The sequence below is a fragment of the Calypte anna genome, chromosome 2, assembly GCF_003957555.1.
Source record: "Calypte anna isolate BGI_N300 chromosome 2, bCalAnn1_v1.p, whole genome shotgun sequence".
In the NCBI taxonomy this organism is placed as follows: Eukaryota; Metazoa; Chordata; class Aves; order Apodiformes; family Trochilidae; genus Calypte; species Calypte anna.
In genome coordinates, this window is record NC_044245.1 from 11,569,823 (window position 1) to 11,595,435 (window position 25,613).

A 25,613-nucleotide genomic window follows, 5' to 3' on the forward strand; every position below is an offset into this window, starting at 1 on the left:
AATAGACAGCACTGGCCATCAGCTGCCCAAAGCACCCAGTTCCTTACGCATGAAAGAGCAGAATCCACCCTGGACAGCCTTCAGTTTTCTCAAGAATGGACCACATTTTAAAAAGAATTACATGGAAAAGCTGCCTTCTGGACCACATGAGCATCTTTAACCAACTAAAAAGCCTTTTTAGACATCTCTTGATATGCACATGCAGTGGGAGGCCAAAAATCACTCTTCCATTTTGATATTCATAAATGCTTCCTTTTTTATTTTTAATTTTGTTTTTCAGATGATGTTATGTCTCCTCTTTTTGTTGTCTCATTAGGAAGGTGTCAGTTTGCTGTTTGCTTTTTAAACATTTACTTGCTTTTCTTCATTTTATAAACCTTGCTGACAGCAGAAATCATGTCAGGTAAGGGAGTGTATTTCCTTCCTGAATAGGTGCATTCTGCTTTCTCACCCCAGAAAGCTGCTGTTTCACATATGACAAAAAAGATTCCAGTCTGGGGAGAATAATACCTTAATGTTAATAAATAACTTGTTCCAGTAAGAACCAGGAGTGAAACTGCTGGTTGATGGATTTGCCCGTGAGGAAGTCAGGTCATTGTGTGACCTTGGATGATTAATTTTACATTCCTGTGTCTATGCTTCCTCCTCTATCCATTCTTCTGTCTTGACTGCTTCACATTCAAGGTAGTCAGGGCAAGGACTATTTCTTATTATGACTACATTTAGCAGCCAGCACTGTGGGTATTACAGTACTGTAAAATGCATCTATGAGAAGCAATACCCAAGGGCAGAGATAAGAGCACACCTTGCACATCGTGCATGGTTCTTGGAGTGACAGACACGTGTCATAACAAGCCACAGAGCTCTCCAGTCCCCTGTCTCTTGTTGGGGGCATTCCCTGTGGCTAGGCAGGGGCAAAGCTGGTGCAGTATATGCCTCTGCCATGGTGAAGCAAGGACAAAGATGTGCATGTTTTGGGAGGGCACATGAGAGTATTGGGTCATATGATAGACATGGGGTGTCTCATCATGCACAACAAGCTCTGCAGGTTTCTCAGTGGCATCTATACTGGCTCAAGACCTGATTGTTTACGTTACCTGCTGGATCCTCTTAAGAAGAAATCCCTGGAAAACCATGTTTCTAAATGCCATGGAAATGGGCTCAGGGACTCTAAGGTGGGTGTAGTGCATCATCTAGTCCACCCACCATGGGTGACCATGTGGGTGTTCTGATGTAGGCAGGATGGCCTGGCAAGCATCCTTTCCAGAAGGTTTCTGACACCATTTGCTACAAGGGTAGGTGGCATTTGGACAGAGTCTGTCCTTCATGTGACAGTATAGATGGGCTCTCCTATCATATTAGCCCTCTACCTCAGACTCCAGCCACTGTGTCCTGGGCAGCTCAGCTTTGGTGTAAATGCAGCCCTTCAGCCCACAGGTACTGCCTAAACCTTAAGAAGAGTCCATGGATCCCCAGCTGGAGACCTTGTCCTTTGGTTACAGCCCATGGCAGTGGCTCCAAGTATATCTTTGTTTGTGAGGACCCTTCCCAAGGCATTTGTTTACTGCTAGTCTTGCATTTCCTTCTCTGCTACTGGGAATGCATTCCCTAGCACAAGCCATGGACCTCTGGGCAAGCTGAGCAGTCTCCCATGGCCCTGACCAGATCTGATTTTCCCTGAACACCTTTCCCCAGTACACGGGATCAAGCACCAGTCCTAAAGCCACGCACATCCCACACAGCCCACGATGTTTCTGCTTTTGGGTAAAACCCCTTTTCTGCAAGCAAAGAAAGAAAGAAGTACTGATCTTAAATAAAAAAAAAAAAAAAAAAGGAAAAAGAATAAAAAACATGCAGAGGGGAAAAGAAAGGAGGGGGAAGATATTTTTCTTTCTTCTTACAGTCGGTTGTGATCTCGTAGGGGGAGTTGAGGCGCGCGTCTCCGCAGGGCGAAGTGCTGACGTACAGATGGAACAGGATGTTCTCCCGCAGCCTGTAGCCTCCCTCTTTTAATCGCACAAAGATTGATCGCTCCCAGTCTTCTCGCCGTTTGCTATGATCACAAAAGAGGTTCCAGGTCATTTGTTACATGCCAAATCAGAAACATTTCTGCCCTCTCTCTCTGTTCTTCTCCCTCTGTTTGCTTGGTTTTATTAGCACCTGGCATCATATATTTTGCCCAGTGACAATAAGAGAAAAACAATGAGCTTTTGCAAGTGAAGAAACGTGTGAAGAGGGTCAAAACTGCTGAAGTGCTTTTGGCTTGCTTACCTAGAGTATATCCTAATGGTAAAACACATGGATTTTTGAAGAGAAAGTCTCCCTCCTCACATGTGTAGATGCATAAACACATTGATTTTAAAGAGGGTCTGGTGCATGAAAAAAGGGAACATTCTTTTAGGCTCTCCTGTGAACAAATCTGCTCTGTTCATCACAGTGCCTTGGCATGTGTTTAAATCCCATTAACATCACTGCAACTGAGATCAACTCAGATGTGTGTTTATGTGCTCCACTGAACAGGGCCTCTAATGGAGTGCCCAGATTTTACCTCACTTGGCAATTCTCCCTGTTCCCCAGGTGTTGCTTTTCTTCCCCATTCAACCACAGCCACCTACAAGTGCTCCATCTAAGTCAGCAATATCTTGGTCACTTGGCATCCCTGGAAATCAGACACCATCCTGAAAAGTGAGGACGAAACTTGTGCAGGCTTTTCTCAGCTGAGTTGAAAAAGATACTTATTAAGATGAAGCTTTTATCTTCGCAGTGCTTCAGCAGCTAGATGGGGACACAGTGCACATATTCCATCAGCAACAGCTGCCCCGGGGGGCCAAACCCTCCCAGTCCTGCAGTTTGCAGCAACAGCTTGCATTAAGGCTACATGCTGTGTGGTTCCTCAGATGATTTACATTGGGGAAGATGTGGGTGATTTCTCTGACAGACAGCTGTTGCTAATGCATATATTAGGGTGATGGTTGTGATTGTGACTTTGAAGGTGAAAATGTGACTCCTTTCCCTCTGATGCCCCGGTCCTTCCCTCAAAAACTCAAGGGAAAACTCAATTTTTGCAGGAATATCTGTGAACAGAACACTTGCAGGTAATGATTTTCCTGGGAGGCTCTTAATAAGCCAGATTCCTACCCATTTAATTCACCATAGGACAGCCCATTAAGCAAGGCAGTTTCTGCTGGTTTCTCTGCCTCCCATCAGTGTGAAGAGGGGTGCTTGCTGCACAGCCTCAGAGGAAGTCCTTGGCTTTATTCCAAGCTGCCACTGCCTGTTTTCTTCCAGTGCAGCCTCTGTGCTATTGAAGCTGCTTGGCTGTCATTCTTCCATGGTTTGGGTGTTTTGTCATTTTTTGATGCTGGGATGCGTTTGCTGTCAGGAGGAATTTACAGGCACCTCAGCTCACCTGTCAGGGGCAAGGAGCCACAGCAGCTGCCCAGATGGGGCTGCCACACGCAGCTCCTTCATTTTCTGCTGGCTGTGGTGGAATTTCCCAACTGCACTAATTACATTATCACCCTGATTCAAGCCTCTGAAATCATAAAATACCTGTACGTCCTGCTGCTTGGCCTAGAGACCAATAATTTTAAATAATTCACTGCCAAATAATCTCCGAGAATACAAACCTGTGCAGTTTTAATGCCTGCTATTATCACGTTAAACCTCACCAGGGTGGGGGGCAGCCTGCACTACTTAGAAACTGTTGCTATGTAAGATTGCATCATTCCTTCTTTGGACTAGGTTTCAGGAGTTCACAGTAATCAGAACTGATCCTCTTTTTACTTGTTATTGTTTTTCACTGATTAACCTTACTGTCTTCTTTCTCCCTGAGTACCAGTGGCCAGTGTGGCTGATGGGTTGGGTAATGGACAGCTGCTCTAAAAATAAAAGGCAGGGCTGGAGGGCAAGGCAGTTCAGCTCTTTCTCCAGCAGGCTGAGATCCTCCTTATCACATATGATCCTGACCTGCCTTTGGGATGGTTTTCTGGGAGCTGAGCTCAAAAACATAAGATTCAACCCTGCACAGGGGCTGAGTAGGTTTGATAATGAAATTCTGAGTGTATTGTTATAAGAGTCTGAGATGCAACACTGTCTGGTGTGATTTACCCAGCAGTGTTCTGCATGGGATGCATGGGGAATATTGAAGCTCAAAGCAACCCAAGGAGCTTATGAAAACAGTCCAAGTGGAGCATGAGGATGCACTTCTCCTCTAGCACCAGTACCTTTCTGCCTTCCCTCTGGGATAGTCATTATGAGCTGTGAGGGGGCAAATGAGTTTGCAATAGCAGTTCTTTGCAATGCTGCTGCACAGCTGTACACACCAGAACTAAGCAGTGGAGGGAGAAGCCCACAATAAGCGCACAAATGGCACTCATTCAGGGGGTGGCATTGAAGTGTCATTTACACATGGTGACAGTGGGTAAAAGAGCAGAATTCATCCCTAAACATTTGCCTGTTTGAATTTCAATGGGGGAGTTAGGATTTGAGGTTGATTCAAGAGGAGCATTTAAGTATGTGCTAAATTCTAATCTGGTGCTTAAGTTCATTATTTAGCACCACACATGCATATGTTTTGAGCTGGCTTCAAGAAGATTTAAGCATCTACTTAAGGTTCAAGATATGCAAAGCATTTCACTGGAACAAGTCCTTACCCTCAAAAAGAGAAGCAGATGAGCTGTTTTTAGCTTGTAAATGTACATAAGGGAAATTTCTTGCTATAGCACTGCATCCTAGAGCAGCTAACAGCAGGCTTAAAAGGGAAGGAGCTATGTCTACTAGGAGGCTAGTAGGAAAAAATTAAGAAATATTCGATGCAAAATAAGCAACTGGTTTCCTGGAAGAAACTGACCTCGATTGGATGAAGACTATTCCTTTCTTTTCATGTATAAACTAAGAATCTGACTCACTAGAAGAACATAGCTTCTGGTAAAACAATCTCTCCAGCACCTGCAGAGCCAGGTGCCAGAACTAGCAGCAAGATTGCTATGGTACTGATTAATTTTAAGAAAAGGCTATTCGTTTTTATTTAGCTTTAAAAAAGAAGAGTTATACTTCCACCCATCCCTCTTGGGCATTAATTCTCCATTCTGGTCCTTGTTTTTTCCAGCCTTCTTGTCCCTGCTCTTTGCAATCTTCATGCTACATCCAGACCAGTATGTGTTTTGCTATCACTGAGGTCAAGGGCAGCATTTGTAAATCCTGGAGATATGGTTCCCTTGTGCTGGAAATTCCTGAAGTCTGAAATCCACCTGCAGAGATCTGTTTAAGCAGGCAACCTTGGTGGAACGAAGACTTGTGGAAAACAGGGCATATTTTCCACAGAACAAACTTGCCTGTTTCATAGGGAGGGATGGAACAGTTAAGGCCTTTAAGGCAAGAACTATGCTTTCCTTCTTTTTCTGGGGGCTAGGAAGCAATCTTTTTGGTCTGGGTTCATACTGAGATGATACAACAAAGGCTTTCCTGGCCTGGGAGAGTACTTTATTTTCAGCTGGGTTAATACAAATGCATAACAATGCAGGAGCCACATTTGTGTTTCCCCCAAGCCTGAAGCTCTTGCTGGGGGGAGTCTCAGGAAAGCTGAGTTAAAGTGTCTGTCCTAAACCCCTTTCCTTTTAGCTTTGCAGTGGTGCCATGTGATTTATCTACCAGTGAAAGTTGTCCCTTTTTCTAGAGAAAAACGGGTAGATGTGACTTCAGTGTACAGAAAATGCAATTTTCATTTAATTTTGAATACCCCAGTTTTCTCATTATATGACAAAGCCCCCAACGAAGGCATAAAATGGAGTATAGCAACAAATATTAGAAGGTTATATTATAGAACGTAGTTTTTCTTCCTCATTGACTTAAGAAGGCATAAATCTGGTTTGACAATATCTCTCAAAGATGCTAAACCTTGACAATTTTGGTTGAGATTTTTATCACGTGTGCTGGTCAGGGAAGCAGTGGTGTCTGCTCTGGGCTGAACAGAGAGTGATTTGAAGTTATTGTGAACAGAGCTTGTGCTGCATTGAGGATTCTCTACAAAAGACTGTTAACATTGATCCAAATAAAATAATAATATGACTGAACATGTTAGGGAGGTAGATCAATACAATAGTTTAAGATACAGTGGTAGCACTTGTTTCCCAAGAGACCGTAGCACAAAGCAAGTACTAGGGCTGCTACACTGCTGAAAACATAATAATTTAATGTAAACTTGAAAGCAATTCAGATTGAAATAGAGAGAATATTGGTTTTGATTAGACCATTCAAAGCTCTTGTCCCCCTTTGTTAGCCAAGCTCATCTACCCTGTATATTCTCTTGCCTTCAGCCCTAGCCTGAAGTGAAAATAATCATTATTCCTATTACCATTGCATCAGTGCAATAGTATCATAGGTGTTGAAAAGAGCACAGAAACCTGCTCAGGTTAATCATTGTGTCTGCGACTGGATTCAAAACCTTCTGAAATCAAAGGCAGTTTTTGCACAGAAGTTAATAAGCAAGAATGATCTATAGATAAGGGGGGTTTTGTTTGTTTTCTTTTCACATCTTGGTTTCTTCCACATAACTAATGTCACCTCAGCTTCACTTCTGCTTGGTTTTCATAGGATCAGAGGAAAATTCAGGCTGGAAAGAACCTCAGATGTCTAGCCCAACCTCTTGCTCGGAGCAGTTTGCTCGGTTGCTTTTATCTGTTCGTTTTGAAAACCTCCAAGACAGGAGGGAAAGTGAACAGTCCTGTTGAGTGACCTGTTCTACTACTTGTCTATTCCTATGTCTATTCCCATCATTTAGTCCTAATATTCAGGCTGAGCTTCTCCTGTTTCATCATGTACCTGTTGTCCACCCTCTTCACCTTGGTAAGTCTCAGCTTGATGGGGTGCTGCTACATATACTATAAAAAATATTAGAAGAGTGGGAACAGATGATCCTTGAGGTCCCTTCCAATGTCACAATCTATGATACTATGATTGGTAAATGTGCCAGCTCCATTGTACTGTTGACATTTGTTCTACTGGGTCTGCCATCTCCAGGCTGACCAGGTCCAGCTCCCTCAGCCCCTTCCTGGTTGTCCAGCCCCTAAGCATCTGGCTAGCCTTTGCTGAACCTGCCTCAGATGGCTGATGTCCTCTCTCTACTGAAGATGCCAAACTGCACATGGTATTGCAGATATGGTCTAATGAGTGCTGAGCAGTAAGGGATGTTCACATCCCTTGACTGAGTCATCACAGAATCCTGAATTCTGCTGAACTCTCTGCTGTCAGGCACACTACTGTCTCAGCTTCAGCTTAGTGTTTGCCTACAAATTGTGTCCCTTTTCAGCAGAGCTGTCCCCCAGCCAGTAACACTTCAGCCTGTGTTGTTGCAGGTTATTCTTTTCTCTTGAATGTGAGAATTTCCATTTGTGTTTGTTGAATATTCTGTCAAAGTTCCTGCTGTCTCTCTTCTCCAGCCTGTGTGGATGGCAGCCCAGCCCTCAACCATATCAGCTGGTCTTCCCCACATTTTGGTTTCCTCTGCAAAGCTTACAAGCAAGCACTGCATAGCCTTTTACAGATTGTTGATAACTGTGATTAGCAGTGTCCCAGGATAGACCTCGTTACCAGCTTCCAGGCAGTGTATGACCCATTAACCATTAAAATGGTAGCAAGTTGGGTTGGGCTGAAGACAGGAACAATAATTACTCTGTAATGGTGCTACATGCTGTAACACTTTAAAACATCATAAAGAAGGCATAAGTGGTAGCATCTTGCACTTTGGTACAAAGTTTACAGTACTGTTAGCACTTACTGGTTCTCTAGTGAGTCAGTGAAGGTGTTAATGATCAATAAATCACTTCCTAGAGATATTTCAGCAGCAGCAAGGAAGGCAGGAAAATGGCTGCCGTGAGCAAAATGACCCCTTTCCAGTCTCTGGCCAGTGAATGATGCTAATAAGCCTGCACGTAAAGATTTGTACAAAATCATCAGGCTTCATAAAATCCAACTTTATGAGTCATATCTAATAGCTACTGAAAGAAAATCAGTTGAAGTCAAGGAGCTCATGACCCTATACTCTAGACTATCTAACTCTCATTTTTTTCTCTGTAATGTATTGGTCTTTCACCAGCCAAGAACTCAGAAACAACAACATAAAGAAACAAATTGTCCAAGTGCCTGGAGAATGGATCTGTTCCACTGAAGGCCATCTGACATTCCCCAAGGATCAACAGAATTCAGTTACCTTAAGTGTAGCTCCAGCTGTGAGTAGAGGAAGTGAACAAATGCCCTTCTTGCCACAATTTCTGCATGGCAGTCGTTGACCGCAAGCCCTTGGTCATTAATGTATTCCCCATTTATACATTTGGTACCCGATGACAGCACAATAACCTGAGCCTGCCTGATGTCCAAACCTGTAAGAAGAAAAACAAAAGCACTGTGAAATTGCTGAGGGTGAGTATGATACCATAATTGCTAAAGATCTCACAGCCCAGGCTTTGATGTGGCAGCCTAGACAGGCCTAATGGGATGCTTGTAAAGGTGATGATACAGCCTTTGGAATATGCAGGAATCTCACATCTCTGTGTTATTAGAATAATAAGAGCTCTATTTCAGTCTTGCTGTTAATTCCAAGATAAAAGCTTGCCATGAAGTTTGCTTGTTAAATCAATAACTACATCATAGGAGAGTACATGCTGTAGGGAGGTAATAAAGATCTCCTGCAGTGCTGATAAATGGCCAGGTTTTTATGAGCTGTTGAAGACATTTGCTGGTGGAAACATACACTCCCTGTAATGTTAGGTTTCATTGCTGTTGCACTATAAGTACTAAATAAAATGCAAGTAACACTTCTGAAGCTGCTCTTTAAAAATCTTAGAGAACAAAGAAATCTGACTTCCAGTTCTGTTTCCTTTTTGTTTCTCCAAGGCAGCTACATCAGTGCCTTTTCAACTGTGGTCCCAGGAATGAAGCATTCACCACTGAGACCAGCTTTGTTCCTTCATTGCTTCTTCAGATGACTGTGATGGCAATCAAAAGACATTGGTTCAGATAGACATTTCCTAGGATTAAATAATGGTCTCTTTGGAGTGAGTGCTAAATTGCTTACAGACTTCAACAGGACCTGAGTTTCAATCTAAAATGTAGCTCATTCAGTCCTGTGGATGATTTTGAAGAAGAGTCAGGAATGAACTGAGCCTAAACAGTACATTTCAGAATGCATCTCTTTGAATACCAAAGGACAAAGGAACAGCTCTTGGGAAAAAGGGGTTTTCTGGCTGATGGGTGTTTCCTCTAGATGTCACAAAGTAGTCTAAGAGTGCTGGACTGTGTTTGAAAGCTGCACATGATGACTGTGTGTAGACAAACACATGTACAGTATAGCCAGGCATGCTGCTGGGGCTGTGCCCATGTGGTGTCACCTGAGAGGCCCTCTGTGTCCTGCCTAACCTCTGGCTGCTGCTCCAGGGAAGTGGGGACATTCAGGAGGTTCTGTGCCCTCCCCATGCATCTCACATGAAAATCCATAAACTGACTTGGTGGAAACAGATGCTCATGTTTAAGCAAATGAGTCAAGCCCTCAAAGTCTGATAAACTGGTTACTAAGAGAGGCCTGAGGCTGCAAGTACTCCTAGGGGAATGGAAACAATCTCTCCATGGGCCATGGTGATGCTGTTTCTATAATATTTCTTCAGATGTAGAAAAAATTTAGGAGTTATTTTATAGGGACAGAAATGTGGTTTGTGTGGTTTTTTTTTTTTTTTCTTATGATGAAGCCTATTGAGTGGCAAAAAACAAAAAAATTGCAGAATTTTTTTTGGGTTGGAAGCACAGTGCACAGGGTCATGTTCTCTCACAAGATACATGACACCAGAGAACAAGTGAATGGAGGAAGAAACTGTACCATAAATATAAAGGGCTGGTGCTGCAAGTGATGTCTCAGTTAGTAAATGGGACCAATAACACTTCATAATTTCCACACAGCACTGGGACAGGTGGTGGTGGATAACATGCTAGAGATTTGCTGCCACACTTATGATACATAATTGCATATTATACCAAAATTATCTCATGTCCATATCTAATGATAGCTACACCAACAGTCCAAAAGGTTTAATAGCATCACATCATTGCAGCATTGTGACATTTGTAGGAGAGGGGTAAGTATTGTGAAAAATTAATTTGATCACATCTGACACCCAGGTTGTGACAATTTCACATATAGAAGTTTCACATGTAGAAGGTTTTATAGGTACTAGTGCCAAACACAGTTTACACATCACTGTAAACCTGTAAATTTGCTGCTATAAATGTGACCCTAAAATGTGTTTGGGAGTGTTTATGAAAAAAAGAAAAAAATGCAGAGCTGGAAATCTAGAAAGCCGAGGTGGACAAATGGCTCCTTCCCCAGAAAGAAAGGTGCTTATACACCATACAACAGGACTGCTTTGATGTCACTTTGATTTATGGTCACTGTTTTAATGAGAAAGACAATACATAGATTAGACACATTCCATCCATTTGACTGTGTCTTTCCACATTTCAGGAGACTGTCTGCTGGGACTGTCAGAGTCCCACCCAGCATCTCAAAAGCAGTGTATGCTTTCCTGAAGAAGTACAGTGTATTTTCCTCTGTTGGAAGGTTTGTGATAAGAATCAGCTATACTTTGGTTCTGTATTTTTCTTAGCACAGCAGGAGTACATCTGGAGGCAATTCCCTTGTTCAGAAACCCACAGACCTCTCTGCTTGCACCTGAGGACCTCCATCAATACTCCTCAGGGCAAGGAGACTGTTTCCTTCTCCTTACATTGATGTACCCCTAATGTGCCTCCTCCTTTCCCCTTTCACCTTGCAGTCAAGGCATCAGGCTCTGAAAATGCACAGCAAACCATCTGGGGAAGCCCTCCTGATCTCCAGGAGCTATATCCCTTACTCACCCCTCCCAATTAGCCTAGTACATGGCGTGATGCCTTTTATTATTTCAAACATTTTATCCATAAATAAGCTTAACTCTTTCTCTCTTCTAGTAGGAGTGTGAGATGAGCACAATTAGGACTTTTTGGGAGGTCTGGATTTATTCACAAATGAAACACAAAGGCACTCAACACCTAGTGATCCAGCAATTGTATGAATCTCTCTGATTTACTATCACAGTGTCCACCCACACAAGTGAGTGTGGATGGGCACAAGTAACAAGTCTGCTTGGGGTGCTGTTAATTTTTGGGTGAATTAACCTGATATGTTGGCTTCAGTGACATGAGGCCACAGTGGGTAGCCACGAATTGACACAGCCTGGGGTGTCTGCCAGTCCTGGCAAGGTTCCTGTGTTTGCAGAACATCCCTTAGATGTTGACTAGGGCTGGAGGCAACGGTTTTCAAGATCTTAGAGAAACAGTGTGAGGTGTTAAACATTAAAAATATTCACACATTTTCCATTTCCAATGACAGAAAATAATCCATGTTCCTCCATGCTCAGAAATAGCCAAGCGTTATGTCTCAGTACTACAGCACTCAGAACCACAGGTGTACATGACTTATGCATTAGCTCTGAAATATTTACACCTCGTCAGGGAGCCAAATGGGGAAAGTGATCTGTGTAGCTACCAGTGTAGCTACCAGTGTTCAGTGCTGCATGTGAGGGCACCCAGCATGATGAGGAATACTTCTAACAACCTGAAAGTTGCCCGATGTGTTCAGGAGCACGTATGCTAGCAGGTTGTCCTCTTGCATGCCATTCTTTGTACATGCATAGAGTTGGTGGTTTATTCCCTGCGAAATGCTTGATATTACTGCCAGTGAACACAGGAGGAATTTGTCTATGAGAATAAGACACGTGATGCCTAGTTGATGAAAGCAAATTTTAACATTGATCACATTGACATTTTAGGCAGCATTTCCAACTCTTGAGCCTAGATACTTGCTGCAGTGATTCAGAATTAATAGGCACTTCTTTACATTTGTCTATTTTGCATAAAACCAGTAATTACTAACTCTTGTTATTAATGTTGACTTCCTACTTTACTTTGCCTGCAGAATACTTCACATTTCTCAAGTGATTTCTATTTACCAAAGTCAAGCTCCCACCTAAACACTAATTAATTTCACTTCAGACATGAGGCAGGTCTATACTGAGCACACGCCCAGGCTGTGCCTAGGCAAGCCATAAGATTCAGCATGGCAAAATCCTCAGCTGGTACTAAGATGGCACCACCAACCATGGGATACTTTCCCTGCTGTGTGAGGGGTGTAGAGCAGGCTGTGATCCTAGGTGAGGATTGCTCTTGGTGAGAACCCTGTCCATACAGAGGGGGGGCATACTCAGATGAGTAACCTAGGGACCTGACTGTGCTCACATCACTTGACAAAAAATGAAGAAACAGGATACATTATTATGACTTTAACTCCTGACCCTCTAATTGTCAGAGTTCATGAGGCATTTCTTTCCCTCCCGCCTTCTGGCAAGAAATGTTTGAGGAGACATTAGGTTAAAAGTAACTACTGAAGGATTTATAACAGGCACCTGCATTAGGTTTCTATTATTTGCCTAAAGACTTCTAATAGCTTTCAATTTGAAAAGGAAATGAAGCAGGGGAAAGGAAACTGGGGAGCTGTGTCAGCATACTGGCAGGATTCTCCCTGACACCGCATTCACAGGGACAGCTCATAGGGTAGGAAGGGAACTCACCATGGGTTATTTTCAAAAAATGCTGCCCATTAATGAGTAACAAAAATGTCCCCATAAGTGACACACCATCTTTGATCACAGACTTAGCCTAATGATCTGGTAAGGTAATGAATCTTCCTGGTGCTCTGCTGAAAGCTTGAGACCCTGTTTATGGCCCAGTGAGCAGGGACTCCTTGCACAGGCCAGACAGACCTTGACTCCACTAATGTTCATATTTTGTGTGTCAGTGATAATCCAGGCTTTTGAGTGGCATCTGAGCCTTTGAAATGAAAATGGGTTATATTATAAGCTATTTTCAGTTTGCTGGCACCAGCGGTGGGATTTATTTCAGCTACTCTGGATAACCAGAGTTTAGATGTCTGCAGCTGAGCTAATTGCTGTAGACTCTCTTTATACTCAAAGGAAAGGAACTCTCCTGGGAGGTAATTCATCTGTGCTATTTTAGATACTTGCTTTTGGATGGTCTGCATTACACCTCAGTGTTGCCAGCTTCTCTTCATGATCTCTGAAGACCTGTAGACAGCCATCAAAGGTGTAGATCCTACCAGTAAAATCTCTTATTACAAGTAACCAAATATCATGTGCAAATCAAAACTCCCCAAATAATGAGATGACAAGCAGAGCAACTATAGTCCTTTAAATTTTTTTTCCTGATATTTAAACTTTTTTTGAGTTTTTTTCTTATTTTATTTTTTCCCCAGAACAATTAAGGATAATTATTTGTGTTAATATTAATATATTAATGGATGGTCAGATTGCCTTGAGCTGGGCAATTACACACGTAAATCAAACACTGCTGTCTTAGAATCATAGAATCAGCCAAGTTGGAAAGGACCTCTAAGATCATCAAGTCCAACCCTTGATCCACTACCACTGAGGTTACCAGACCATGGCACTGAGTGACACATTCAGACCCCCAGGGATGGAGAATCCACCACCTCCCTGGGCAGCCCATTCCAATGTCTGATCACCCTCTCGGTAAAGAAATTCTTTCTGATGTCCAACCTAAACCTCTCCCGGCACAACTTGAGACCGTGCCCTCTTGTCTTGCTGAGAGTTGCCTGGGAGAAGAGACCAAACCCCCCCTGGCTCCAACCTCCTTTCAGGGAGTTGTAGAGAGTGATGAGGTCTCCCCTGAGCCTCCTCTTCTCCAGGCTGAACACCTCCAGCTCCCTCAGCCCTTCCTCACAGGACTTGTGCTGGATCCCTTCACAGCCTCCTTGCTCTTCTCTGGGCCTGCTCCAGGACCTCAATCTCCTTCCTGAGCTGAGGGGCCCAGAACTGGACACAGTACTTGAGGTGTGGCCTCACCAGGGCTGAGTACAGGGGCAGAATCCCTTCCCTGGACCTGCTGGCCACACTGTTCCTGATCCAGGCCAGGATGCCATTGGCCTTCTTGGCCACCTGGGCACACTGCTGGCTCATGTTCAATTCAGTTCAGTTCATGTTCAGTTTCCTGTGTTCTGCCAATCCAAATCCTGTCTTCCAAACATGATCTCCCTAAATACCAGTCCTGCAGCTACAGGGCTTGCAATAGATATTATTTGGAAAGGTGCTGACAGAAGAGACAGTAAGCAAGAACAGTTATGAAGGTTTGCTGAGGAAATGAGGATCTGGAATCTGGCTGACATCTTACTGACTATGGTTAGGAGCTGTTCTTTCAACTAAGTCATGGCCATAAATGCAAACTGTCTACACCCCATCAGCTGCAAGACCCAGCTCTACCAACAAAAACCAGAGAGTTTTGACTAGTCTAATCAATGTTTCTACTCGCTAGAATAGAGTTACTCTCAATTACAGTGTTCTGTAACCATTAAGACCTTCCATAACATGGAATCTGTAGCCCTGCATATTTATGTGTTGGAAAAGGAAAGTCAAAATCACTAGGTAATTGCAAGAGGTGTTGACTGTTACATGCAATCAGAAAGCTGAATCACACGGGCTGTGTATCAGAGAACTGTGAAATTCAGTGAGCTTAATTCACATGGAACAGGATGGAGTTTGCAACTGCTAATGCCAGCTTACCTCTGGGATCACACTTTGGCTTCTCAGCAGCTGGCACTACACGTAAAGGAGCACCAGTCAGTACATAAGCATCGATTTCACTGCATGTTTTAGACCCTGCTAATCATAAGGAAATCTATCTTTTTTCTTAACATGACACTGTAAAACCAACTGACTGCTTGGAATATATTAATTTTAAAATAGAAAAAAAAATTAGAAAAATCAGATTTGATAAATTAAAGAAAACCACGTCTTTTATTGGGTTGGAGACAACTGACAGAAAATCCTTTGCCATACAAAAAGGAAAGCCAGAAATAATGATAGTGTAACATCAGATCTTGTGAATAATTCATGGGGTACAATTTCATGTTATTTTAAATGGTGCTGCTTCTGTCTCTGATAAACAATAATTTTATGCTCTTTCTTTACCTTTTTTAACAAATCGGTCAAAGGATTGTCTATTGTTATCTGCAAAAAGATGTATTTGGAATAATTTTCAAGGCAGCTTAATAGAGCTCTGATCACAGAGGAGTGATTTTTTTTTTCTCTTCTGTCTATTTGTAGTTGAATAAATTCAGGTTTTCATTTCAGGTTTGTTTAGGGAAGGAAAATTTCTTGATGCTACACAGCACTAACAAGTCCTGTATTATTTTCTGTTATCTTCTTCCCTTGCAGCTGTAGCACATCCTTGGAATGGCTTTAATTTAGTAATAAGAGATAGTCAAGACATGGATGGGCAGTTTTGCTGGAAAAGTTGCCTCTGGAACTAGTTCTGCACCCCACTATCCCAAGGCAGGCCCCTCAGCCTGTGCTGAGCCCTGTGGGGAACCTTGGGACTGGGCAATGTCCCTGGTAAAATACTTCTGCAAAAGAAATGAAGAGCTCTTCTCCCCAGTGCTGCCCTGACAAAAACAAAACAAAACAAAAAACCAAAAACCCCACAACAACAACAACAACAACAACAAAAAGCAGCACAAACCCCCCAAAAACAGGAAAAGGACACATTTCTCTGAAAGGAGTTGAAAACATTGTCCATGTTAGCTAATGACTGCATAGTGGTAGCCCTATAGCTAGAAGTGAGGGATGTGTCTATCTGCACATTTGCCATATAATTTTGTGGGGCATCTACAATCCCCTCTTTTTTTGAGGTTTCAAGACCAGTGAAATCAAGATGCATCTGCAAGGAGGGAGTTGAGGGTGTGTGTGTGTGTGTGGCATGGCTTACCCTGCAATTCTGTTTCAATGCAGAACATACACCCCTGACACAGGGAGCTCTGCTGACCCCTGTTCTGCGTGGGGAGCAAAATGACACTCAAAGCTAAAAAAAAAAAAAAAAAAAGTAGGTGTAAGAGAAGAACTATGCACATCACAAATGATTCAGGAATGAATATGTGTGAATATGGCTATTAACAGTGTGCATTTATCTGCCAGACATAAGGAATCTGCTGCAGCTCATTTTTTTCTCTGTATTTTCTGCTGTACCAGTGTTGGTGATAGTGACCATTTCAGTGACACTGGGTGTCCTGCAGAGCAGCTTTGAGGTGGATGGGAGAGGCTGATTTGAAGAAATGGCTGATCAAAAAGCTGGAAAGGAGAAGCATGTTAAGGACTTATGAAATGTAATAACAGAAGTCTAAAGAAAAAGCAAATACACAGCTAGCAAAATATTAGGATTAAAGAAGGTGCTAGCAGTGAGGCTAAAATCATTTAGGGGTATAAAGAGAATGTAGTCTTTGAAATACTGAAGCTGTGCAGGGATTTCTTTTCCTGATGTCAAACTATGGGTTATGTGAAAGTAAATATATTGTACTTCTGTGGAAAGAGGGGGTGTAGAGGGAACTTTTGAGAGACTCATTTTTCTTCTTTCATTAATGTATTGGGTACCCCTCTGTTCTGCCTAGGGAAGGTTACTCTGTGCAGCACTCTTCATCTTCGTCAGTGAATGAGCAGGGGCAGAGGCACAGTCCTTTCTCCCCTGATCTCTGATCTTTCTTTGCAGGGTATTGTCCAAGAGCAGCCATGGCTCTCCTTTCACAGCCAGGCACAGTAATCTTCCCCCAATATGATGGGGTGTTTCTTTGTGAACAAATTCCAAATTCAATTCCTCCATAAGAAAAATCCCTCTCCAAAAGTCAACTTTGAACTGCTCAATCACATTCCTGGATGCCTGAAGAAGGATTCTTGCTCTAGTCCATTTTGCAAGATGTTTCCATGCAGATCTTTCCAGTAAGTTTTATTTACGAAGAGGGATTCCCAGCCAAGAAAAAATGAAGAGGAGGTTGCCAAAGTGTAGATAAAGCAGAAAACAGAGACAAAGTGGTGTGGGTTGCAGAAGAGAGGGACCCAGCAGGAAAGAGTACACAGGGTAAATATGCAAACCTTTGGTAAGCTACACAGATGAAAATGGTAGAAGTGTGTCCAAGTCTCTGAAGGGTGAAAAGCCTGAGGAGAGAGGTGGGTACTGAATTTAGAGCAGTAGAATTGAGAAACTGAGATAAAATCACACAAAATAAAAGTCAGGCCAAATAACTGGTGAGAATTATTAACTATGGGCTCTTTTAGATGAGAATGCTTTCCCAAGGTAGTGTTGAAAGCCCCATTGGTAATTGATTCATTCAAACCTAGTCTGAAAAAACACTTGGGAATACACCACGGGGAACAATCTGGTGCTTGCAGGGAAATGGACTGGATGACTCAGTGGTCTTTCCCAGTACTAATTTCTATGGTCCATTTCTCTCCTCAGTGTTAAGGATAAAATCCCATCATCTTTGCTTCTGAGAAACATGGAGTGAGACAGTGCTGTGCTTGCAAGCCCCAGTGCCCTTTGTCTTCCCTTCCTTAATGTTGGGTTTGGAAATCTGGGAGGGGCAGTCACCCCAAGCCTCCATGTACATCATCCCCATACCAAATCCAGATGTATTATTATTAGTTTTTTAAACCTAAATGGATGGTAGCAGAATCAAAGTTATTTGAGGGCTCTTTCTGTTTTTGTGAGTTTGAACACTTTTTATCCTCAGGAAGAGAACACTGCAGAGGCTTACAGACAATTCCTAATTTTAAAACAGAACTGAATGCACTTTCCCTACCAGCTCCTGAATGCAGATGTCTGTGTTTCTCTAATAAACGCTGTGCCACAGATCTGACCAGTAAGTAAATTGACAGTCTTACATGCTAGTGAGATCCTTAATTGCAGTGAGAAAGGATAAAATCCTGAATGTGGGTTTTGGCAGGTAAATATAGGAGGAACGTATTCTTTCTTTTTGTTAAAAAGTGTTTCTATGCATTTTACTAGGTTAGGAAAGTAAAAGTAGCAGTAGATGTCACTAAGCTGTTATTCACTCAAGCAACTTATGTTTTTAGGGTGAGATGTGCTGTCTGTATTGAGAGAGGGACAATTTCCAGTTTGGCATATCACAGAGCAGAATGCAAGTCTGAACTTTCCCTTGCTTCACACATTTAGGGATGGAAACACAAGTGCCTAGTTTTAATTTCTATGTTTTATGTTCATTATTATACCCATCCTTGTGGCCAATGCACTTATATGTGACACAAAGCCAGGGCCTCACCTGCAGTCAGGATTTGAGAGATGTCAGTTACTAATTCAGTCAGAAATATTCTCTAAACAGCAAGTAGCTAAAGATCAGTCCAGATACAAGATATGGTCTGGTATAAAAGGCTAGTTGTCCAAGAACTGCTCAAAAATGAAAGCCAGAACAACCAACAGGCACAGTGTCTGCTGCTGGAGCTGTTGAGAAGACACCAATAAGTAGTGCTGGAGACATCTTGTGCAGCAGGTGGAAAATGGGGGCTCAGATCCCTTCCCCATCTGGGTCCCTCTCCCATGGGAATACCTAAAACTGCTGATCTGAGAGGGGTTTTTCCCCTGTTCTTCCTTCCAAACAGCTAAGAGGACAGAGTGAGGTTAGAAAATAACAGCAGTGAGGGGCTGTGTAATGTGCTGGTTGGGGTACTCACCTCCAAGAGTGAAGCCCTGGTTCTATACTTACTCCAAGCTTGTGCAAGCATCTTATCTAATTTCTGCTTAATGTAATATACATAATCTGTCCTGGACACATGACCTTGAACCTGTTCTTCCCAACTCTGTGCAAGTACACTGGGCTACAGGTCTGTCTCCCAACTCATATTTTCTGTTTGGAAGTAACGTATCTTGAACGTTTTTCTGTTCCTTAGCACAGATTTAACAGAAGATATGAAAAACCACTCAAAGTGTCTTGTAGGGGGAATTCTTGCAGTGGCATGTCTAACGCCATGTTTTAATGAAGTGATGAACATGTTGGAGTCACAGTTTTAACTGCAAAACATCAGACTGTCATTTAAGTGGGAATCTGGAAATCTAAATAGGCTGGGCTGCAGTGATCTTAGTCTGCCCTTTATAGGTCTCCATAAAAAAAATCTGGGAATAGAGTTGCAGAAGAAGGATGCTCTTATGGAGTTCAAAGTTATTTAAAGAGAATCTGAATATTGTTTAAGATTTACACAAGAAGAAAACAGAGTGCCAGAGTGACATACATAGTTTCTAATTACATATCCATTTACCTCTTTTAAAATATTTTCAGAAAACTTGTCATCTGGTGGTGACGTGTCAACCTGGGCACATGTAAGAAGTGGAAAATGTTTCCAAGAATGTCAGACTTCAAGCCGCCTCCTCAAGAGCATCAGAGCTGAAGAGACCTCAGGAGATTTACAAGAGCACATCAGCAATTTGGACATCTAATTTCCATCATGGGAATCGAAGTCTCATTGAAACCCTGAGCTTCACTGGAGCCAGGCTTTTAGCATCCAACTATGCAAATGGGATGAGAGAGCCTAAATTATTCCTGTGTGTCCCTTCTTGCAGGGATCTGCCCTGGGCACTAATCTGTAAATTATTCACCATTTCTCTAACTAGTTTGGCTACTTGAATCCCACCTGGCATGGCATAGATTATTACTCTACATAGGGCCTGAATTTTTTACTGTCTTTTACTACTCTACAACTTTCCTATTTAAACTAAAGATCAGAAATCAATTGCCCATCAATATTCCTGATTGTACTTAGACATCAGGCTTTATGAGTCTTAATATGAGCATAAAGATCCGTGGAGACATATTGTCAACTTTGCTTTTTTCTGTTATTCCACTTAGCAATGATTAAGATCCGTTCCATGAGATTGGATGATAATTTCCCATCTTTTATCACAGCATGAAATTGCTATTTAGGGCTCTTTTGTCCAGTTCATCTTTATTTCATGCAGGATAACTGAGAAGACCTCCTAGTTTGCTTTTAACATAAAAATGATTGTCAGCCTGAAAAAAAAAGAAGATAGAAGAAAAGAGAAAATTGGAGTGTGAAATCAACTCATCACCTTTTTCTAAGAATGCCACACTCCTGTGGAAAGGACTGAACTTTCTTAATGCTTCATTTTTAGCAGAAAGTGCAACAAAAAGTTCCTATCAGTATTTAAACTGTTAAGATTTGTCAAACATAAATGGGAAAATAGTGTTTAAATAGAAGTCTCATCTTCTCTGTAATGATTATGGGAGGTTTTTTTAGCAAAAAGGACCTCAGCAATAATTGATCATCCCTGCAGTGAGTGACAGAAATTCTTTACTGTATCCAGTGATTTGGGGCAGAGCACAAATGTATCTGTTCAGAGATGGCAAAAGCCAACAGTGGTGGAAATAAGCCATGTGAATGTTGCCTGCCTTCAGATCTCAGCCCTTGGTGTGCAGCTCACAGCTCCACCTCTCATCCCATGCTGCCCTTGGCTGGGACTTCCTATCTCCCAGCTCTGGGAGATGGGCAGCACCATCCGTTTTCTCTCCTGGCTGACCCATGCACTGGTAAATCTGGCTGCCCTGCCCAGTCACCCGTGGTGAGACCATGCTCTTTGCTAAGCCCTGCAAGAGCTGCTTCTTGCCAGTGGCTCCTCAGCCTCCTCTCATCTGACAGCCTGTGACTCAGTGCGACAGGGAGGGAGGAATGTGAGAGTGCTGAGGCTTTGCATTTGTTGGCCTGTGTTAGAAAATATTAGCTTGCTTGCCCTTGATTTTTTCAGCTGTATCAACTGGCCTAGTAATAAAAATAAACAATGATTTCTTTCTGCAAACTGCTGAATAAAATATTACAGTAGACTAAAAGGTCAAAATAAGATGTCCAAATTGCACCTGAGAGACAGTCACACAGGAAGAGGGGAAGTTGGTAGGTTACTTTAACCTGGGATAGCAGGAAAAGTTATTTCCAGCTTGTTGCAGATCCTGAAATGAATTGCTGGCTGATCCTGGCCAACAGCCAAACACCCACCCAGCCTCTCCCTCACTCCCTTCTCCTGAAGGATTGGGAGAAAATAGAAGGAATACAAGAAAAGTTGTGGATTGAAATAATTATAGTTCATGGTTGCTTGGAAAGATAAATGTCATAAACCCAAATGTCTCTCTCTTGTCTTTATTTCCCCAAACTTTTACTGCTGAGCAAAATGTTATATTGTATAGAATACCCCCTTCATCTGCAGGGGACAGCTGTCCTGGCTTTGTCCCCTCCTAGAATTCTACTTAGAGGGCATGGGGGTGGCAGAAAGAAAGTCTGGACACTTTGCAAACACTGACCAGTATAGCATTGATGTTATCTATCACATTTTAGCCACAAATACAAAATACACAAACACAAAAAACTATGGAAAAATACACCATATACCTGGATATGCATGCTCTGAGGTAATGGCTTATATTTAATATGATGTTATCTGGACTGACTCTTCCACAGCTGAACTGATGTTCTTAATCGACCATATGTGAGCCCATAATATCTTCAGAGAAGTCAGGAGCATAAGGACAGTCAGTATGCAATAAAATTTAGATCCTCATTAATACTATGCTAAAACAGCAGGTATACTTATTGGGCTACTTGAGGATATCATGACTTGCTTCACATAGAAGATTTGACTGCAATACCTTACTTGTTAAGCAATTCTTCCTAGAGTCAAACAATATTTGGTAGAACAATCTTTCCTGAACGTGTTTCAACAAAATTAGAATGGGACTAGCAGATTTCAAATACGTTGTAACTGGAGAACTGTTAAATGATTTACTTCAACCTTTTCATCTTTGGAAATGCCTAGTTCAGGACCTGTTATGTTAGAGATTGAATTATTATTAAGTTTAATTATTATCAGATACCATCACATCAGCTGGTATCCAGTGTGATAATTCACTCCTACCCAGCCATATTTTATATTTTTTCAAGGTTATCTGAATATCTGCTACTCAAATGTTTTGAAAATTTACTTTCAGAAAAATGCACTGAGATTTTTCCAAAGCATATTTAATACATTATATTGGCTGTTTTTCTGACTAGCAATTTATTACTGTGGAACATTCACACTCGGTCAATAACATCCTTTTTTACATTTTTTTCTTTCTCCTACTTTGGAATTTGCCCTGGGTGCTACAGCATAAGTCAATTACAGTGCCCAAACGTAACTCTCTTTGGTTTCCCAGGGAAACTGAAATGGCAGAAAAAAATGTCAGAGTTCAAGAAAAGAAAACCAATCTAGCACAATTCTGTTCCATCTGTAGAGATTTTGTATTATCTTAGCAGCAGCAGTTATCACAGAATCACATTGTGCTTTTCACCAGCTTTGTCTGAAAACTGTACAAGCACAGATAAATCTGTTTCTAGTCAGGATGACATTAAATAGAAATGAAGGCAAAACCAAATTAATTTCTGTCTGCTATGGGTGTGTATGGTACCAAATGCAACAAGACATTACCAGATTTGTTTTTGTTGTTGTCATTAGTAAATTGTTTGCAGAGATCTAGGGGGGGTTCTGCCAAATTGTATGTTAAAAACACAGGAAATTGGTACTTATTTAAGTGCTTGATGTGGAAAACCTGTCTGTGCCATTTTTGAACAGACTGTGTCAAGATCCTTGCTATCTCTGGGAACGACAGTGGGGAACAGACCACAAATCTACAACTTTAGTATGGAAAATAATGACACAAATGGCAAACGATTTATCTTGCCATGGTTGGCAGACTTTCTTGTGCTGGAAAGAACTCAACTCTCCCTGGAAAATGTACCAAGATAAGGCTGTTTCTAGCTTTGCATCTTCTGTGAATCTCTTCATGTCTGTGAGTTTCTTTTCTAAGCTCTACAAAACCAGTAAGATATTGAAAAAGTGGATGGCTGACAGATTGAAGGAACTCATTAAAGAGAATTCAGAACTAAAAAGCCTTAAGAGAAATGGTTTGTGAACATAGGTAAAATTATACTTTTTCTTAATGCTGACTAAGATGAAATATGAAATACAAATGTGTAAAATCTCACTAAGGGAATAAAACTCATAAAAAAACCCAGCGAGAGGACACTTTCACCCCTTCCCCGAAGAAGAGACACAGAGAGCCAGGCTGGTAGGTGTCTGGACGTGCTGCTTCCCTCTCCTAGCACTGCTCACTCTCAGCAGCCAGAATTCTGGAGTTTTGTCTCTTTATGTGACTTCTCTTCCCATATGGTGTGGGATTTCAAACTGTTGCTTTGGTCATATAGCAACGAGGCTGCATTGGCTCCATCATGCATTTTAAAGAAGGCCTATGTGGGGGCTAAAGGTTGTAGGCACTATACCTTGGTATGTAAAGTACAATGAGATGAAATTCTTAAGGACAAAATACAGACAATGTAAGAAAACTGAACAGGGCCACTGATCCGGGTCCAATGTCTCCTCAAAAAGTGTTTAAAACAACAATTCTTGAATCCTGTAACTAAGATTCTTATAAAAGGCATATTTAAATATTCTTCTCTGTGGTCCTCCTAGTTGGAAAGAACACCTCTAAATGAATTGCAGCACTTTGTTTAAATCTGATGAGTGCCACAGTCAAGAAAACTGACTATGACAAGGCAGCTGGTATGCTGGTCTAGTATGTATCTTTCAGTCCCAAAGTCAATCATACTCTCCCTTTTATTTTTCTTGGTACTGAATATGTCTCCTGTGGTCTACAGGACTTATAAACCATGTTTTGTGTTTGTATAACACTGAGTCTGTTCAGCGTTTAAAAAATGGAAGACTCATCCATTATTCCAGATTGAAAAATAATAACAAAAAAATTTAACCAAAGCGGATGAAGCAACAAGTTAATAAATTTGTCTGAGAAGCAATTCAGTTCCAGCCAGAGGTCTGAAACACTTTTAGGGCATCTTCTCAAATTCTAATTTCAGGAGAGGATTGCTTGCTCTTTTCACAACAGAAAGGAGAAGAATAAGTTACTCTGCACAGAACTGTTAGCATGTATTCTACATGTTTGGAAAAGATCCAACAGATAATCCTGCCTCCATCATGTTGTCTTGCAATATTCACAACTAGCTAATGTAATTGTAGGAAGGAGTAAGACAATCCTGCATGAATTATACATGCCTTTTCCCTCCGAGCTTATCTTCCCATTTCTAAACTCAATTCACTGCTTCACACATCTGAGTGAGAACAAAGTTTATGGCAGCATTTCCACTGCTGACATCCTCATAAATATTGAGGTGTCCCAGCTTAGGTATGCTCACAAAGACAGAAACACCATCTATACAACAGTTTCACCAAAGATTTGTGTATCATATGTGTCCATCTATTGAGTCTTAACAGAGCTGAATATTAAATTTTGGCCCTGCTGGTATGTATAAATTTTTCCATGGTTAGAGCAGAGCAGAACTAAAAGTGCACGTGCTAAGTTTGTTTCTTTTCACTGCAAAGGAAGTGAGCAGAGATTTGCTTTTGTTGTCAGTCTAAAACAAGGCTTATGGTAAACTAATACAAGAGCTTGGTATTTCCAGATCTGAAAAAGCAGTTAATAAATAATACAATTCATTGTTGATAACTAAACAAACCCATCTATTAGAAAATGCAAAACCAGACAGGCCTGCATTGTGTCCTGTAAACAAAGTGATGTTGGGACATGTTAATGAATAAATCTTTACCTCTGATGCCAATATTTTTGTGTGAATTTACCTGAGTTGTAAATATTTAATGCTTTTTTTCTCCGCATTACTATTTATTTTTCTGTGTGCAAGTAAAGGCATGCTTCAATGCTGTGGACCAGGTAAATAATGTATTACTTAGTCATGAAAAATGCCAGAGGAAAATAAATGAGAGGATATCTTACCTTTGGTCATTACAATGCCTGCAAGAGTTTTGTGGCGTGCGTGCATGGAAGTAAAATTGTCTGTCAGCTCCTGGAACTTCTGAGCAACCATTTGGTATATGGAGTCGGCAAAATCCTGAAAGACAGTCAGAAAGAATTTTTTCACTTCTTTGATTAAGGAATTTGGACATTTCTCCAGATTAGTTACCTGCTCTCAAATGCTGAGAAGTCCCTTTTACAAATAGACACCACCTACCTGAGCAAAGGCATAAGGACTATCTCTCTGTCTACTACCCAGATCTCCCACAGAAATGGCCAAATTATTTGAATTAAAGCTAAACCCCATATTGGCTAGGATTAGTGGCAAAGTGAGAAGATTTAAGTCTCACTTTTTTCCAGCCTCCTACTTGTTGACCCAGGATGAGTTTACAGGAAATTTGTTGATCCTTAAAGCATTTTATTGTCATGAGATGAAGAGGTGAATGTCTGTCCCATTAAACCACTTATTTCCATGAGCCCACTGAAACTTGAGATACCTGAGCTATAGGCAAGGACCACCTATTTCTGTGTTCAGGTGAGTTTTTAATGATGCTCTGCTACTGATATAAAAGAAACTGCTCAGGAAACTGGGCTGTTTACTGCTGTCAGAGAAGAACCATGGTCTGTCTTGCTTCCACCTGACTGTCCATGGGGAGAAAGGAAAGTGGAATCTGCTTGGGACATTCTATAGAAGATGTTGCTTGCATGACTTCTTGGGTACAGTAGTGATGAGGGACTGGTCTGCCAGGTCTTTTCCTGAGCATGGCAGCTTTGTTGAAATGTCAGACTTCCTTGTGGA

At 41.6% G+C, this 25,613-nt stretch overlaps 1 protein-coding gene across 1 annotated transcript in view; it reads right to left on the reverse strand.

Moving 5' to 3' along the window:
• The window catches only part of ADARB2 (adenosine deaminase RNA specific B2 (inactive)), a 308,555-nt gene that overhangs the window by 38,720 nt on the left and 244,222 nt on the right, over positions 1–25,613 (reverse strand). The window contains exons 4-6 of the mRNA XM_030445535.1: positions 24,797–24,911; positions 8,210–8,378; positions 1,902–2,053 (exon numbers count right to left, since the gene is read on the reverse strand). Of these exons, the coding sequence (XP_030301395.1) occupies positions 1,902–2,053; positions 8,210–8,378; positions 24,797–24,911 (436 nt within the window). The remainder of the gene's footprint in view (positions 1–1,901; positions 2,054–8,209; positions 8,379–24,796; positions 24,912–25,613) is intronic.